This window comes from Primulina tabacum, chromosome 5 (assembly GCF_025594145.1).
Source record: "Primulina tabacum isolate GXHZ01 chromosome 5, ASM2559414v2, whole genome shotgun sequence".
Classification (NCBI taxonomy): Eukaryota; Viridiplantae; Streptophyta; class Magnoliopsida; order Lamiales; family Gesneriaceae; genus Primulina; species Primulina tabacum.
This window is the reverse complement of record NC_134554.1, coordinates 16,287,295-16,305,924: the sequence shown is the minus strand read 5'-3', so window position 1 is coordinate 16,305,924 and position 18,630 is coordinate 16,287,295. Positions and strand designations below refer to the sequence as shown.

The window sequence follows — 18,630 nt, the reverse complement described above, 5'->3', positions numbered from 1 at the left end:
CCTATATTAGGCATAGCCCAAGTAGGAAAATTTAATTTTCATTCTCCCCACCTCTTCTCCTCTACTAGGCATAGCCCAATAAAATTCAGCTCATGTCATCCTCATAATACGTACAACAACATCCACGAACTTAATAGAATAACTTGGTTTTATTAATTTTAAACTGATTACGCAGGACAAATTCAGAAACAAAATACATTATCGATAAAGTCAAGAGTAATATTTTCTAAGGTGGTAAGCACTCCAGGGCCTCGTTAAAGCATTGTTTTGCGCATTCTCCAACTTTTCTCTCTGCTTTTCTTTCTCTTGTCTATCAAGCGGAGGCAATCTAGCATCATTCTAAACCCTTTGCGATTTCCCCCACTTCCCTTCTGATTCTCTCACCTCCATTACCTTGTCTCGATTCCTATTCAGAGGAACATGAGATGAGAATTATCCTCTATCTCTATCTTTATCATCTTCTCTCTCACCCACACCTCTCTTCCTACCCCCTCTCTCCGCCCCTTCAACCCTACTTCCTCCAGGTCACTGCTCCATACTCTTGTGTCGTTGTGCATCTTCTAGGTTCACGTACCTTTCTGCCCGAACTAAAATATCAGCATAGCTCAACGGAGATTTCTTGACTAGGGATATGAAGAATTCTCCTCCTCTCAGTCATTGGGTGAAGGCACTTATCATAATGTCTGGGGTCGCCGCTGGTATCTCCAGCGCTGCGTTGTTGAAATGCTGGATAAATTCTCGCAAAGTTTCCGCTTCTTGTTGCTTCATCATGAACATGCTTAGATAATTTTTTCGGTACATCTTGCTGCTAGCAAATAGGTGTAAGAAAGCAGTAGAAAAATCCTCGAAAGCCGTATGGAGTTGGGCTGCAGTGTATTAAACTACTGCTGGGCTGATCTCACTAACGTGCAAAAGAACACCCTACACCTAACTCCATCTGAGTACTGATGTAAAAAGGCCTCATTCTCAAATCTTCCCAAGTGTTTTTTTGGGTCAGTACGCCATCGTACTCTCCCACGCTTGACTGTCGAAAACTTGGGGGAAGCCCTTCCTTCAAAATGACAGTGAAAAAAAGACTCTTTCTTGGGTGCTGGAGCTCTGTTTCCCAATTTTTTCTTCAACATTCTTATCTCACTCCACATCTCCTGCATCTCCGGATTCTCCCCACTCGAGAGAGGCCACGTCTGTTCGACCTTGCTCCGACGGCCCTCCGCATTCTCATCTCGTTCTTGGCGAGTGACATATTCTTCGGCAAATATAGATTCTTGGTTCCTCTTGATGGCCTCGTCTACTGTCTTGTTAATGAATTGGCCCAATTGTTTCAGGGTCAAGTTCTCCACATTCTCATCGAGACGAAATTGTTCGTCCCTCATCTCAGGACGAGGTTGTTCACGTCCCGTCTCCTCAAGAAGAGGTTGTTCGGGTTTCATCTGAGGACGCGACGACACTGAATCAGTCCTTCTACTACCTCTCCAGCCTACCATCTTTATGTCTCAGCTCAACCTTCCCACAGACGTCAAATGATACTCAATGAAAATTTAGAGTTCGGTTTCAGCAGGTGATAGCAGTCCGAATGCATACATCGAATTTACTCTAGGCCTGAAATCACGAAGGGGACCGTTAGAAGGGGGCAAGAGGGTGTCTCGGCGTAGTCCCTCCGATGCTCAAGTTAGAGACTTAAAATATAATGAGAGAGTAGCTAAGGGTGCTGCTAAAAATCAATATAGTGAATTCTGAATTAGACACTCAAACCTAGTATTTATAGGAGAATACATGAGCCTGTCATGAGCCTTCCATCTGAGCTAGAGATGGGTCGGGAGTTTGAACCTGATCTTAAAGGACCTATTTATGGGATATCAAGCACTAAAAAACCATTTCACATTTTTCATAAACCATTTCAATGGTGCACAGACAGCATGATCAGTTTCATTGATGGGTGTATCAATAATTAGATGTTAGTTAAGAAGACTGACTTTAAATTATATTTTTTTTAATATGTCGAAATGTGTCATTTGCTTTGTAAAGAAGTCCATTTATACCTCTGAAGATTTGTAAAAGAATTCATATTGAACTTTGTTTAGCATTTTACAAATATTTTAGTTTTTTGTTATCACATTCTTTTAAAAAAGACATCGTGGTTCATTATATTTTAATAAAAAAAGGTTTTGTCCTTCCTCCCTCACATTCATCCTAATTCCTAGCCATGGTTCAAAAGTTTGATTTCATTCAATTAACTAGTTGAGTCGATTCATTTGTGTTTTGGATTTATATTATTTTCTATTGATTAAATAAACAAATTTAGGGTAACCATAAGCCCTTGTAATTAATTAACTTTTTTAATATTTGTAATTAATTAACTTTTATTTAAGATATACTCTCTCTTTTTTCTGTCATATTATTAGTATGAGTGAGCAAGATTTCGGTTAAATCGAATTAACCGATCGAATCGAGCCAATTCAAAAATTCGGTTCGGTTATTTCGAAAATTCGATTTTCAAATTAAAAAATTTGGTTATATCGTTTAATTCGGTTCGGTTACGGTTTTCAAAATTTTGAAATCGGTTAACCGAGTTAGCCGATATAATAAATACTATTATTTAATAATTTTTTATTATTTATCAAATTTTATATATATTTAAATTTTTAATTTTAAAATCAACCCTAATTCTAATATAATTCTAAACGCCTTGGCTTTCTCGTTCTCATCTCTCTATTCTCCACTCCTGACTTCATCTACCGCCCACCCATCTCTCGTCACCGATCGAGACGATGTCCGTCTATGTTATGTTATCTTATAAAAAAACATGTATTAATTGTATTCAAACAAAACTTATACATTTGTGATGTATGTGATTTTATATTTTTATGCATTTGTGTAGATTGTAGTGTTCAAGAAAAATTACATATATAATTAAAGTTAAATCATAATTTTTTTTAAAGTTAATCGGTTCATTCGGTTACCGACCGAATTAACCGATTTTAATTCGGTTCGGTTTTAATCGATTATGAAAATTAATTCGGTCGGTTCGATTATAAATAAATATTTCGATTCAGTTCGGTTCGATTATAACTAATTCGATTCGATCGATAAACGAATCGATCGAATGCTCATCTCTAATTATTAGTGTCCTGTTTATAGAAAAGCGACAATCTTGGTGGTAAAAATTAAGGGTCCTTCGGAAAAAATAATAATTTTTTTTTTATTTTGAAACTTTAGTTTAAATATTTTTTTCCTCAAACCTATCCCATTGGTCAAAACTAAAAATCTTGTTTGCCTGCCCAAAAAAACAGAAAAGCGTGGTCCCCACCAAGTCCCACTTTCATTCATTCCCTCCGGTTCTGGACACTTCAATTATTTCCAGTTTGATTCAAATTCATAAAATCGCATTAATTTTGTTCAGTCGCGTCGACTGAGAGGGAAAGAGCATTGAAATTCAGTCTGTAGCTCTATGATTAAATCGGGGATTCATCGGCCACCACGGGGTTCGAAGACTTGAAGTTGGAACTACGATCCAATGGCTCTTCCACACGATGAAAAAGCTGAGATAGAAGTTTGCGAGGATTCAAATTCTAAGCGCTCCATCTCCAATGTGCTCTTTGTAATCGGTATTCTTTTTATCTTATAGTGTGTATTTTTTCGACAAAGATTTACTCCATTTTTTAAATACTGTAATATACCGATTTCAATTCTGTGTTCAGTTATGCAGACTGAGGCGTCACCTCTAGTGAATAAGTTCCAGCTCACCGAGGACCTAGATTCTGTGTACGCCTTCTTTTTGATCGCTTTTTTTTTTCATTAGTTTCTGTTGTTTAGTTGATTTGGAGTTGAATAGTTCATTTTTTGTCAGCATGAGGAATAGGACGTTGGTGACTTCGTGATCATTTGTATTAGTTTAAGCTTATTATCACAAGTTAATTAGTGTGGGATTTAAACTATATATGGAATCGTGAGTTTAATTATTTGAAAGGTGATTCACTCTTTTCTATACGTTTGATTATTTTCCATTAAACTTTACGACAGTGGTTATTATTACTTTGCTCTGGAAGTTAAGTCACCGTAGAGTTGCTTTTTTCCACCTTCCATGTTAATGCAGGTTTCCAAAGGGGGTCCCATGGGTGAGGTATCATGGTAAATACAAAGATTTGAGCATCAGCGTTGTTTGCCCTGGAAAAGACAACACTTTGGGTCTGTATTTATTTTCTTGATGTAGCTTTTGATAATGTTAGTGTATGTTTCTTGTGTAATCTTCCTCTTCTTATGGAATGTGTACCGGTAACAAAGATTTTCGGCTGATACTACTCTTGAATTTCATGTGACTGAGCTCATGAGCTATTTCTTATTAGGTGTTGACAGCGTAGGCACGGTGTCTGCATCCCTTCTGACTTATGCTTCAGTTCAAGCATTGCAGCCAGACATTATCATAAATGCAGGCACCGCTGGAGGGTTCAAGGTATTTCAGATAAATGATTTATGGTTCTAATTATTCAAATTTTCAATATCTGTATTATTTGAACCTCACTGTTGACCATCAAGATTCAAGATTGGTCAGCTGCTGCTAATATTTTTTAGGCTCCAATTTATCTGTGTGCATATATAGTTCGGTGTACAACTGTACATGAGATTGTCTTCCTCCAATTTCTTCATCGTTGTATATCTTTGGACTCACTGCTTCTGTGCTTGTCAAGTAAAAATTATTTCTAACCCTCAGAAATTTTAACCTCTTTTTTCAGTTGTGAGAAATATGATCCATTATCTTGCTTGATGAAATTGTACTCGTATTTTACTGTTCTATGCCATACATTTGTCAGTACATAAAGTAGCGTTTAAATTGTTGTTACGAAACTTCAACTAATTTCTGAAGTGGAAAGGGAAACTCAGACATGCCCTCTGTGTAGAGGATGTAATAACTAATAACTCTAAATATATTTTTGCATTGATATCTAGAATTTACCAGGCAAAAGGTGCTTGCATAGGAGATGTATTTCTTGTATCAGATGTCGCTTTCCATGACAGACGAATTCCCATCCCTGTAAGTACACTGCATTCATATTTTCTCGCCTATTTATGTTTCATTTATTTGTATGCACATTATGGAATAGGTCTCCCTTTTTGAAGATGGTGCTTATTTCCCTAACTGGTCGGGTTACTAGTCCATGTATCAGAATATTTAATTTCTAATTCTTAGATACTTGTGGAAATGTGTGGTGTTTCACATCTTTACCCAGTAATGATTTCATTGTCATGCTTTCCCAAAATGATTCCAAACCTCTAAAGATTTTGATCTATATTACACAGTGCATACCAGTGTGACCGGCGGTAGTGCTTCTTTATTGAACCTCTGAGAAAGTGGATGTAAATTATTTTTTGTTTATTGCTCACTTTCTCAATCTCCGGGGATGGAAATCGATGAGACTTTTACCTCTTGATCAATGATATAATGCATTGCTGTTGTTTTCTGGTTGCAAACATGCGTTAGTAGTTATGGACAGTCAGTAATCCTGTTTCCTGAATGAAGAAGTTTAACATTTGCATCAGATCTTCACAAGCCTTTTTTTGTCTCCAGGTGTTTGATTTGTATGGTGTCGGTTCTCGTCAAGCATTCTACACCCCCAACCTTGCAAATGAGCTGAATTTGAAGGTTATTTACTTTTAGAAGCTCATTTAGTGATCATTTTGTACCTTGAGTGCTCTTTTTCTCTTTTTCTTTTCAAAGTTCCTTTATCAGGAGTTTCAGAACTACAAAGATTATAGTCTCGGATTAAGATTGGTAATTTTATACAAGCTATTCTTTATGGCTTGGAGCATTAGACCACTACAGGACTACATATGCATAAAATGGCGATAGCAGAGATGCGTATGCTAAAATTTATGTGTGATAAAACGCAAAAGGATAGAATTAGAAATGAAAGAATTATAAACTATTTAGGTGTAGCTTTCATAGAGCATAAGATTAGGAAGAGTGTCTAACATAGTTTGGTCATGCGAAGAGGAGATCAAATATTACCCCAATCCGACATATGTTAATGTAAATAGTAGAAGGAGGGGTAGACCATTTAAAATTTGGATAAAAGTGGTTACGGATGATATATAAAATCTTGGTTTAAGAGATGACGTGTGAAAATCGCTTAGTTTGGAGAACTAATATCCATGTAGTATACTACGCAACTAGCGGGAATGTGCTATGATGATGATGTTGATTATTAAGATTGATGACATGTTCCTGCGATCTTAAAGCTTTATTATTTTAATTAATCTGTAAAATATAGGATCTTATGGACTTGAATTTTCAATCTAATGGAGTAGCATATCTTTCCTACACATTCAATGATGTGCAGTAAAAAAGTTCAGTTATTTAGATTGTCTCCCCTTATCTTGATCTTCAATGATGTCTGAACTCGATGGTATCTATTTATGTTTCCAGTATATATGAATGTTCACAGGAATTGAGATTCGGCTGCATTTTTTTGGTTTACTGACATTATATTTTTATGTATGAAATTTAATAGGTGCATTGTAGAGTTTCCCCTGATTGGCCCTCTCTGATCAACTAAAATTGTGCCTTATATGCACATATTGAGTTTGTTCAAGTACTTTATTTATGTGAAAGGATGTTAGAATAACATAGCTGAGGTTAAAGTAGTACCTTTTGCATGTTTTAGGTTGGCAAATTGTCTACTGGCGATTCTTTGGATATGTCCTCAGTGGATGAAGCAGCAATCCTTGCAAATGATGCAACCGTTAAAGATATGGAGGTTGGCATTACCTTTTGAGCTTATCATGTTGCCTGATGTAAAGTCAAAAAGAGTGCTTCTGCAAATGCGGTTTTTGCATGCCACAAAATACTTGAATCACATCTGTAGCAACTAGCAATTGAATCTTCTAGTCTCAACTCAACCTTGCTCAAATTATTTTCACAATTTTTCTCTAGGACATTACTGATTCACATCCTTCCACCTGAATTTTGTCAAAAATAATTTTTTTTAATGAAAAAATTGAACCTCCTATTTTGTCAAAATTTTGGCGGGTATAGTATAATATAGTGTCTTTTTACAAGAATAAATTTCTTGTAGACAACATTACAATACGCTTCTTTATGCCCAATTAATGAAAAGAACTTCATCTGTAGATTTGTCTTGGATATTCAGGGAGCTGCTGTTGCTTATGTAGCGGATCTCCTGAAAGTTCCTGCGATATTCTTAAAAGCTGTGACGGATATTATTGACGGCGACAAGCCAACAGCTGAGGAATTTTTGCAAAATTTGGCGGCAGTAACCCTGTCACTTGATCAAACAGTCACCCAAGTCGTCGATTTTATCAACGGAAAAAGTTTCTCAGAAATTTGATCATCTCATTTGGAGCATATACATGTTTATAATATAATCATGTCTTTTTTTATGCTACTCGATTCATTAGCTTATGCTATGTAACTAGAAAGGTAATGTATCTTACTATAGTCTGCACATTTATGCGTACGTTTTGGGTGTCTAACTGCTACATAGAGTTTGTAGTGCCTACCTGCATACGCTTTCCCGTTTGGTGTCAGCTGATTGTTAGAAAATCCATGTGAGACTGTTTTACTTTACTTTTTAACTTGCACATGCTTTTCTGGATGACAGAAACATAAGATGCCTAAAATTTATTACATTCGATCCGAAGTTGCATCCAATTATGTCACTAGTTGCATCCAGTTATGACACCGTAGTGACAAGTGAAACAACGCTCGAGTTTGGGGAACTTGGACAACTACTTTTGTATGTTGGTGCCGGAGTTTAAATCGACACGTTTAAAGAGTTGGAAAAGATCTATAGTTTCTTTGATATACATGGTTAATGAGATCCTACTTATGTGGGCACTATCCTCAATTCAATTTTAACGGGTAAGATCTTGCTACACATAAAATTTCAAAAAAAAAAATGGGTCCTATATATGCATGGGCAAATCTTGATCATACATCCTATCATGAGGGCAATGCTCATATGAGTAGGATGAAATAAACCGATATACATCAACTTAAGCAATAAATTATCCAACACTAGTCGAGCAGATTATCCGTAATTGAAATATGGTTGATTCCATCCTACATGTAGGAGCACTATCCCATGATAAAATCAAGGGCCCAAATTTAGCCACACATCCATGAAGTCTCCACTAATTTTTTTAAAATCACACATGTGTCCAAACATCTAAGCTACCATTGAAATATATACGGTTCAAAACATGATCCTTGATTTGCTCGGATTTCCATCATCCTGATTTCTGACTCCACAAATGTATCTTTCATTATTTCTAATAATAAAATTTATTATTATTTTTGAAGTGTCGCCTCTTACTCAAAAATAATTGCCCAGTTCGGAAATTCATGAATAACAAAGCTTTTTTCAAATTTCAAGTATTATAATCAGGGAAGATGACAAGTATATTGAGTAGACACTTTATGACAAGGTTCACATTGAACAACCTCAAGTTAGAGATACGCAAAGTGCAAAAGGTAGCAAGGAGAAGGGGAAGGGAAAGACAAAGTCCACGAAAAAATATGGTGAGATTTGACTTAGAATTTAAGTGTTCCTTACAGAAAAATCTAAAATCTAAACCAAATTACTGCACATGCAATTGCTCCCCTGACACCCCAACCATATGTTAACACCTAAGTATCCACCACGAGGCGTGCAACAACAAAAAAATTGTCTGTAAAACTGTTAACTACACCACCCCCGAAGGAAGGTGCATAAGAAGCTGTCCTCCCAAAGCGCTGCAAATGAACAAAATCGAGCATAAGGAAAGGATACAGCGACCGAAGACACATATCCACACGCATACACAAGGTGAATACAAGGGCAGAAGAATGCACACCTTTTAACGTAGTAGTAACAAAAATCGGCCAATATGAATGTTTGAACAATTTCTGAGATAAGAACCATTGAAGGCCATAGTCCATAACCAATGCCACAAGCAGGTGACCACGACTGTCCAAAACCTGGCAAAGACAAATGGGAAATACTGACGGCAATGCAACAGCTAGATGACCAGATGTACTCCATCTTATTAATCCTAAAAGTTGCCTTATAAAATAAATTTCAAAATTCAGGAACTCGTGATCAGAAATGACAGAAAAGAAAATAAATTTTAAAAGAAATTAGAGTGTTTTCCTCCTTGAAATCGAATGGCGCTTGTTAGCGCATAACTAGCCCCCAATACAATACTTTTTCCAAGTAAAGGGGAAAAAGAGCATCTTTTACATTCCAATTCGAAAATACCACAAAATGAATTAAAACAGTGGCAAGATTTCCAAAGAAAACCAAAACCCGTCAAAAGTTCAGCTATACTCCAATTTCATATACCGTAATGGAAACATAATCACCCGTGATCAGTAAGGTCCAAAACTTTTTCACCCATCGAACAATCCCACCAAAATTAAATCCTAAAAACAGCAATCCCACACCAACAAACACAAATAAAAAAACCCCACACACAAAAAAGAACCCATTACCAGCGCAAGTCTTCTCCTTCATAAGTTTATAAATAAGAACCAAGATTCCAATCGAGTGAACCGCCTCAGCAGCTACGAAGAGGTTATCGTGATCGTGAACAATTGCACGAAGGAGAACGAGCGCCACCATGCCGCTAATGACGGCGAGAAAAGCCTTAACCTTGGGCGGCTGCCGCCGCACCCAGGACCACACCGCTTTGAACGGCCTTCTCGTTGGCCTCATCTTCTTTGCGTATGTGTGCTTTTCGTGGGCTGTCTAAAATGTAACATATAACGTAGAAATAGGAAAGAAATATTTTTGTTCAAGGGAAAGTCTGTGAGGCTGAAAGAAGGGAAATGAGGTTCCTTAATTTGGTGAAGGTGTGAAAATACCAATAAAAATTAGAAAACAAAATCTAATTTTCACTTTAAATAAGTAAAAAAATATTTTATTTCAATTAAGCTTCCAAATATTATATTGTTGTGGCTTTTTTCGGAGTAAACACTTTAAATTCATCTAAAATAAGCTTCCATATTTTTTCAAATATTTAGTTTTACATCGTTACTTTTTTGTTATTATGTTGCCATATTGTTAATAACTTAATGTGACTGGACTAACTTGTGATTTTGCTCCGATAACTCATAATCTAAGAGATGTTCAAACACGCTGATGAGACGGCTGACTTGCAACCTGTCATAGCTTGTCATTAGGCACGGCGACCGGCCTGTCTCTTTGGCGGGTTTGAAGCAGTGTTCTAAAAATCTCACGGATCGTATCTGTGACACGGATCACTTATTTGGGTCATCCATGAAAAAGTATTAATTTTTATGCTAAGAGTATTACTTTTTATTGTTAATATCGGTAGGATTGACCCGTCTCGTATATTAAGATTCGTGAGACGGTGTGACTCACTCCATAATCTAATCCATCTTGACATGTCTTCGTAAAATAAGAAAAAAAATTGACCGATGAATTATTAAATGAAAGGGGAAAAATGAGTTAGAAAGTTGTAACTTAAAAAATCATTGAAATAAATTCACTTTTAAAAATAATTTTTTTTAATAAATCAGAAGTCATTTGGATAAATATCAGAAAGTTCTTTTGTTTTTATTTCAAATAGATGATTTAATTTTAAATAGAAGTAAAAAAAAAATACAAAAGCTAAAAATTATGGCTTATAAAATACCTGATTTTCTAAAAATAGCTTTTGTAACCAAATAATATTTAATAATTTTTTTTAAAAGAAAGTGATTTTGATCGTTTGACTTCACCAACCAAACGCACTAATTCAAGAAGTGCAAACAAAAAAATTCACATAAAAAATTATAAATGTCCCCTAACAAAATAGAAATTATCCTCATGCTACAAATTTTTTCAATATCATTCCAAAAACTAAAGTTTCACCTGTTTGAAAAATGGGAGCTAATGAATAAACCAAAGACAAATTAGTTTCACGTTCAAGTAGTCCACGAGGCCGATCTTTTCAAGACGGGCTTCAGATGTTTGTCCTCCTCGAGCGCGATCATACCCAAATGAGATGGATCTTCGATCATCATTTTTGCAACCAAATAACCAGCGATGGACCATGTTTGGTATTTTCGAGCCTGCTTTCCAATGTATCTACCAAGCTTTCCATCATAATATTCTGGCCAACCATCTTTCGAGAGCCTGGATTCAATAAGTTCAATGGCACGTCTTGCAATCTGGGGTCGTCCTGTCTTGATGCATGCTGCGGTGAGGAGCCATAAAAGCACTGTTTTCATAAAATGAGACAAAAATTAGAAGATTGCCTTTCTTCTGCTTATTCAAGCTGGCAAGATGATTTTGATATTGTAATGCGTTCAGTGAATAATGGCAGTGGTTGGTTAAGACGATGGAATTTCACAGAATCGTGATTCACCTCGAGATCCAAAATAATTGAAGTTGAGCTTGGTCGAAAATATTGCAAGCCGAATTTGAACAAAAAGTCATGAGCCATACACAAGCTTCAATATATTTACTTACAACTAGTAAATAAATTAAACTAAGTGGCCTCTTGAGTTAGAGCCACAGTTCAAGTTTTCGTTTTGATAAGATTATATATCAAACTGGAACATAACTTGAAAAGATGGAATTCGAGCACAAGCCGTAACCAAAATGGTTTTTGGTGTTCTTAGACGAAAATTAATAGGCTTTGAGAAACTTGAGCTCAAACTCAAAAAAGGAAAAAAAGCATGGTGTTTATTCAGAATAAGAGAGTACCTGGCCATGATCCACCATTGTGGTAACTCCATCTAGTATTTTTAGGATCACAACCCGTCACAATCTGCCATTCATGGCTCTCAATGGCGGGATAACAAACTTTAAGTGGCATATCTCCAACCAACTCCTCCCAACGTGATTCGATAAGATCCATAATTGCTGTAGCCTGCTCATGTGTCGCTAACGATGAAAGTATTGCAATACAATTGCCTAAACAGAACCAACGGAAATCCATTTTTGAAGGACCGACATTCCCAATGAAGTAGCCTCCATTCATTGGCATGAAATCGAAAATCCATTCTGGCAGAGAATCAGGCATGACATTGAACTTGTTGACTGCTGTGTGGGAATACTCCTCGGTTTTAAATCGATATATATCATTAAGTTGCTTCATGTCTAGCCAAAAGTAACTTCTCATGTGATAGCTCAAAGCATGTAGACGCTTAAAAATTCTTTCTAAGAATTCCTTCCCTTGAGCATCGTGTTTCAGTAAAACCAAGGCACATCTCAAAGCCATAAAGAAGAGAGTTTGAATCTCGATCGGGTATCCATATACTCCCTACAAGTGCGTGTATTTGCAAGCAGTTATATAATTGGCAATCCTTAGGACAAAAAGACAGACAAATTCACCAAAGAAGAAATGATCAATCCTATGAAGAAAATTACAAGATATTAGTAACTATTATACATTTTCTTGATTCAATCTAATTGCCATAGGAAAAGGTAAACTAAGAATAAAAGATACAACAATAAAAGAACTAATAAACTGCCAAATTCAAGATATACTGGCGCTGTAACTATGAGCGATCTTCCTGAATGCTGTATTGAGCTTCATTGATTGCGTAAATCCACCAGATTTAATAATTTATCCCATGGACAGAAAACTCATATCACGGTTAGTGACCTTCATTATAAAAACGGTACTGGTTATGAGATTCTTCAAAAATTCTAAAGCAAATGAATATCAACAACTCGTATATACATGAAAAGAAACTAAGCTATGTCGATGATCACCATGAAACTAGATATTCAAGACATTAACCATATTTTGCCACGAAGTTCATGCTGCTAATTTTGAAGACAATAATACTTATAAAACTGATATGGGGAAAAAAGAAAAAAATTCACAAAATTGACTTAATAAAAATAGGAAACTCACCATTCTACGATCAATCATGCAGCAGCCGTCAGCACAAAGGAGTGTTGGAAATGTATCAAATCCTTCTGAGAGGCATAAACTGAGTATCAGACGCATGCCTCTTTGGCATTCAGGCCTCTCAGCCAAGGAAGTGTCTCCAGTAGACTTGGTGTATGCCCTAAGTAAAATGATCCACCAAAAGCCAGAATCAACCGGAGCCACTCTTCCTATTGCACTCTCACCAAAATCTGCTATCAATGTCTCGGTATTCCTGGCGGGATCGTGCAAGACTTTAAAACTAGCTGGCATCACGCCTTCCCCAAGTTGGAACCTATCAATTTTTTTCTCCCATGATTGTAGCCTAAGAGTTTTGAGGATAAAATTTTTTACTATTTCAGGTTCTCCGTTCATTAGAAATGCCAGAGCGCTTGGAAAAAAATCCCTGACAAATACCTGCACATTAGAAAAATTAAGGAAAAACTTAATAAGTAGCTGGCGTTGGAACTTATAGATGGCTTGTTGCAACCTAGATGATCTTGTTTGTTTTATGGTAATGAATAAAAATGCTTAATATACAGATTGTTCATGCTTCTTCTCCAGCCAGCTGTGTCATGCTGAACCCAGAAAGTAAAAATCATGAAATTTAAAGAAATTAAACCTACAAATCCAACATAAATATTGCATTTGAGAGTAAATAGCGGGCGTATTCAACAAGAAAGCACCATGGTTTTTGCTGTTCACCTGATCATAGTTGAGTTTCTCATCAGAATTGTCTAACGCAGCAATTGTTCCAACAGGTTGGCCTCGGAAATACACCAACGATCGCCTTAGATGTTCCCAAGCCTCCGCTATCATGGGGTTTGGCTCACAGCTCATCCCAAATCCATAATGGAACAACGGAGTCGTGTATCCCGACCTTTTAACGGGTGAAAATACACTGTCTACATTGTCAAAAGCTCGAATGAAGTTCTCTGCTCTAGAAGGGGGATGAGGCGAAAATCCTATTGACATCTCAGTGAGTGACCGTTCATCAAATGATCGCTGTCTTTCTAAATTCAAATTTCGCGGCCGATCAGATAACTTTGAAAAATCAAAATCTTCCAACTCAACCACACTGCTTGATGAATCAACAGTCTTGAGACAACCATTTTGTGATACATCGGAGGAAAGGTTCGACAATCGTGAAAGAGTAGACATTCTTGCAAGCTCTAAATACCTAATTAAAAGCTTTCCACTTGCAAGTTAAATTTCCAATCTGAATGCACATTCATCAAGATCCAACTAGGCATTACACAAATACTACTGTGCACTCCCCCCACCTGGCCGCCCCACACCACCCACAAGCAACACACACACACACATCATGCAGTATCAAAAACAAGGACAATTCAACCAAAAATCAATAACAAAAACCATGTTCCATCTCCTAAACAGAACAAAAAATTCATTTTAATCCGCTAAATTGTGATTAAAAAACGATGAATAAATGAAAGCAAAGTTAACCTCATTGGTTTACTTTTCAGAATGATCCACAACTATTTTCATTTTCTTCTCGAACCCTCATTTACTTTCTCTTCCTCCGTACGGATTCTTTTTTAAATCATAAACAAAAAGGTATGCAAATCCACATAATTAAGAAACGGCTAAATAAAACCCACGATCCTATGTATCTCTCACATTTCCTGAAGAATACTCGTCTACACATGCATGAACCAAAATCAATAAACAAATAACACATGAACACGGCCAAAAAAATTTAAAGGAGAAAAACAAAAATAAAACCCACATTAGTTCACTGATAATTACCTCGTTCGTATCCAACGATGAACCGATTCAATGAAAGAATACACAGATCACAGTTTGCCGATCGAAACACCGTAATTTATCCAAAAATGTCAAGAAGGGTATGAAAGATATACGTGAAGATACGAGGTTGGTCACATCAAAGACCACACGTTTAGTATTTGCGTGCGTTATAAAGCGTCACACACTACTTACGGAGGGTAGAGAATCGGAACGTGGGTATAGCGAACAAGAAATGCCGAACGGAATACTCTTCCTCGGGGGCGTGCACAAGCGCGTACGAATGAAAACAGACGGGCGAAATTGCATTGGGGCTCGAGCTTACCAGCAATAATGCGTAGGGATTGTGTCAGATTGTACACATGTTGCTTCACAGAGACCCCAAGGGGAAAAATGATATAATATGGAGTCGGATATGACCGAACTAAACCGAATTCTTGAACGTTTGATCTTGATTAATTTATATTTGAACCGTTTTGAGAGATGACTTGTGAACCTAGTAACAAACATGTTCACGGACTAACGAGCCAAATATTATAAAGTTTGAGTTTTGTCCGTTTATCCGAACGAGCCTCATTAAACGAACTGAAACGAGCTTCTATCGAATCGAATTTCAAATAACTCACAAATGGTTTGATTCATTTATATCCTTAATATCGAGTATATCTATATTTTGGATCTTATATGTGTTTAATGAATATTTTCGTCCCTTTTGGATGAAAAGATTTGGATTTACCATAAGTTTTAAAACAAATCAAAATATTTGAAATGATGGATTTTAAATAATTAAGTTGGTGAATGTGAAACAAAAATTATAATTTGACAAAACAAAATATTTCAAATTTTTCTTTCTAATTTTCAGAGAAATTCATTCAATAGATTTGAGACAAATAAATACACTCAGTTGTTTAAATGTTGTGACATGCACATCTTTTATCAAATTTATTTTATCGATACTAGCCATTAAACAATGCAATGTGTGTGAGAAATGTATATTAACTTTAATTCGTAAATGGTAAAAACTTGTGTGAGACGGTCTCACGGGTCGTATTTTGTGAGACGGTATGACGGGTCGTATTTTGTGAGACGGATTTCTTATTTGGGTCATCCATGAAAAAAATTTACTTTTTATGCTAAGAGTATTACTTTTTATTGTGAATATTGGTAGGATTGACATGTCTCACAGATAAAGATTCGTGAGACCGTCTCACAAGAAACCTATTCTTCGTAAATATATGAATTCTAGTAATTTTAAATATTGGAATTAATGTGTTATGATATCAGTTGAATAAAGTATTGTGATAATGTATTGTGATATCGATTAGATTGAAGTGTTGGCCTTTCTGGTTTAGGTGTACCAGAAACATAAGATGTGAGGGTGAAATACGATTTCCATGCCCCAAAGGACATTGTCGAATTTGGCTTATAGGAGTATTTATCAAGGTGGAGCATGTCTAGAAGCTGAAGGCAATTACAAGACATCCCTTATAACTTGAAGAGATGGAAGAGAGCTCTCTCGGAATTTCAATTCTGTTGACAGTAATCTTGACTTCTTTGTTGTCATTCCTACTTGTTCACTCGAAGTGATTTGTGCACCATTGTTGGTGATTTGAGATGAGTTCGGGTGCTGGTTGTCGTGGAGTAGACTTACTGTCAGAACCACGTTAAATCATTGTTTTCTTTTGTTTCTTGGCTGAGTTTCTGATTATATTGGTGAATTGCGTATTCTTATTTTTTATATATCAGTATATCATCATTTATTTATTATATTTTTCATAGCATTAAACTTAAAATTAAATTTAACTCCAATTTAATCGATTATAGCGAGTGAGGGATGATTAAAAAAAATTTTAAGAAGGATGATGCCCCCTAAATTTGGTACATCTGGACGGATCTGAGCCCATATCAAAAGAATCCCTAGCCCACATCAAGATGAACCCCTAGTCCTATCAGGGATCCGAGCACATATCAAAACAATCCATAGATCATAATCCCTAGCCCACATTCCCTAACACTATCGGGAGTCCAAGTCCACACTCCCTAGCACTCTCCAGAGTCCAAGCCCACAACCCCTAGCACTGTCAGGAATCCAAGCCCACCAATGGGTCGGGAATTCAGAGCCCTGGCGCAACTGAAGGATATGAAGATATTCTCGTTAATAGATAAGGGTCCTGATAAATGCGAGATTCGAGTAAATCTAATCAAGATAAGACAAGAATCAAAACTGCCATTTAGGTAGAGTCCTAGTTTTTGAAGTCTCGTATATCAAGTAGGACTTTATCTCAGCAGGAGTCATACTATAACAAGGTAGCTAATCTCTAATCTCTTCCCTCTATAAATACCAGGTATTTGCTACGGTTTTACTCTCTCACATTCTCTTGCCTACTTCATATTTAATATATTTCTCTTTTCCTTAAGTTTGCTCCTCAGACTGACTTAAGCATCGGAGGGGTCATGCCGGAAAATTCTCTGGCGCTCCCTAACCCTATATCTATTTGTGCAGAGCTCGGAATTCCGACCTGACCCAATCAGCTGTGAAGATTTTAAGATCAGCTTTCAGGCCTAAAACCGAGGTAGAATTTTGGTATCATCAATTAGTGTCGTTTGTGGGAAATTGAAGAAAAAGATAAAGATGGTAAATCAAAGAGGAAAAGCACCACGAAGAGGAATGCCATGAAGAATATAGCCTCGTGGGGAACCAAATCCTCTGAGAAACTTCTGGTCTTCCTCGAAAGAGTTTCTGGTTTTTAGGGCAAGAGTACATCTTGGTCTTTCGCGGAAGAGCCCTTTTTCTTCCTCCGAACAACTTATGGTCTTCCCCGAAAGAGTTTTTGGTCTTCAGGGCAATAGCACATCTTGGTCTTCCGCGGAACAACCCTTTGTCTTCATCCGAACAACTTACGATCCTCCATGGAAGAGCCTCTGGTCTTCCCCGAAAGAGTTTCTGGTCTTCAGGGCAAGAGCACATCTTGGTCTTCTACGGAAGAGCTCTTTGTCTTCCTCCGAACAACTTACGGTCCTCTGTGGAAGAGCCTCTGGTCTTCCTCGAAAGAGTTTCTAGTCTTCAGGGCAAGAGCACTTCTTGGTCTTCCACGGAATAGCCCTTTGTCTTCCTACGAACAACTTCCGGTCCTTCATGAAAGAGCCACTGGTCTTCCACGAAATAGTTTGTGGTTTTCTTGGGAAGAGCTCATCCTGGTCTTCCTCGAAAAACCTTTGGTCCTCCTCCGAGCACACCCTAGTATTCTAAGGAAGAGCCCTTATTCTTCCCCAAGAGTGTTTTTTTTTTATCTTCAATGTAAGGGTCCTTGGTCTTTCTCCGAACAGCTCATAAGGTCACATTTTGGTTGTCTTCTTTGGAAGAGCACATCATGGTCTTACTCCGAACATCTCATCCTGATCTTCCACAAAAAAGCGCATTCTGGTTTTTCCCCAACAACACATCCTAAATGGCTCATCATGGTTACCCATGGAATAGTCGATCCATATCATTTTCAAAAGAAGGTATTCCTTAATATCTCTGTCATCAATATACTGTATTACATTGGTCATACAGTTATTTTTGAAACGCCTGATGTGGTAGAGTCGTCCAACACAATAAAATGTAAGCCCGTGAATGTGGCAGTCATGCAAACAAAGTCCGCGAATGTGGCAATTCATCCAAAAGCTCGACCCCTGCTCGACACTGTGTAAACCCACGAATGTGGCACTCATGCAAACAAAGTCCACAAATGTGGCATATCTCCAAAAGCTCGACCCCTGCTCGGCACTATGTAATCCCACGGATGTGGCAGTCATGCAAACAAAGTCCATGAATGTGGCAGATCTCCAAAAGCTCGACCCCTGCACGGCACTGTGTAAGCCAACGGATGTGGCAGTCATTCAAACAAAGTCCAAGAATGTGGCATATCTCCAAAAGCTCTACCCCTGCTCGGCACTATGTAAGCTCACGAATGTGGCAGTCATGCAAACAAAGTCCAC

At 37.1% G+C, this 18,630-nt stretch overlaps 3 protein-coding genes across 4 annotated transcripts; 1 reads left to right on the top strand and 2 right to left on the bottom strand.

Moving 5' to 3' along the window:
- The first annotated feature begins 3,322 nt into the window (after positions 1–3,322).
- On the top strand, positions 3,323–7,580 carry LOC142547079 (5'-methylthioadenosine nucleosidase-like). The gene is made up of 8 exons (XM_075655156.1): positions 3,323–3,605; positions 3,699–3,762; positions 4,094–4,185; positions 4,344–4,450; positions 4,955–5,029; positions 5,564–5,638; positions 6,660–6,752; positions 7,146–7,580. Exons 1-8 carry the CDS (start codon positions 3,515–3,517, stop codon positions 7,341–7,343), a joined length of 795 nt encoding a protein of 264 aa, XP_075511271.1. The 5' UTR covers positions 3,323–3,514; the 3' UTR covers positions 7,344–7,580.
- Positions 7,581–8,364: 784 nt separating this feature from the next.
- On the bottom strand, positions 8,365–9,843 carry LOC142544870 (uncharacterized). The gene is made up of 3 exons (XM_075651899.1): positions 9,488–9,843; positions 8,851–8,974; positions 8,365–8,749 (listed from the first exon to the last, which is right to left on the bottom strand). Exons 1-3 carry the CDS (start codon positions 9,708–9,710, stop codon positions 8,701–8,703), a joined length of 396 nt encoding a protein of 131 aa, XP_075508014.1. The 5' UTR covers positions 9,711–9,843; the 3' UTR covers positions 8,365–8,700.
- A 934-nt stretch (positions 9,844–10,777) lies between these two features.
- Positions 10,778–15,002, bottom strand: LOC142547078 (putative alkaline/neutral invertase B). 2 transcript variants are annotated; one of them, XM_075655154.1, is made up of 5 exons: positions 14,653–15,002; positions 13,588–14,062; positions 12,868–13,299; positions 11,709–12,267; positions 10,778–11,220 (listed from the first exon to the last, which is right to left on the bottom strand). In XM_075655154.1, exons 2-5 carry the CDS (start codon positions 14,041–14,043, stop codon positions 10,925–10,927), a joined length of 1,743 nt encoding a protein of 580 aa, XP_075511269.1. In that variant the 5' UTR covers positions 14,044–14,062; positions 14,653–15,002; the 3' UTR covers positions 10,778–10,924. The 2 variants fall into 2 exon arrangements, with proteins under 2 accessions (XP_075511269.1, XP_075511270.1); XM_075655155.1 differs by lacking the exon at positions 14,653–15,002 and having other exon boundaries at positions 13,588–14,640.
- Between the last annotated feature and the right edge of the window lie 3,628 nt (positions 15,003–18,630).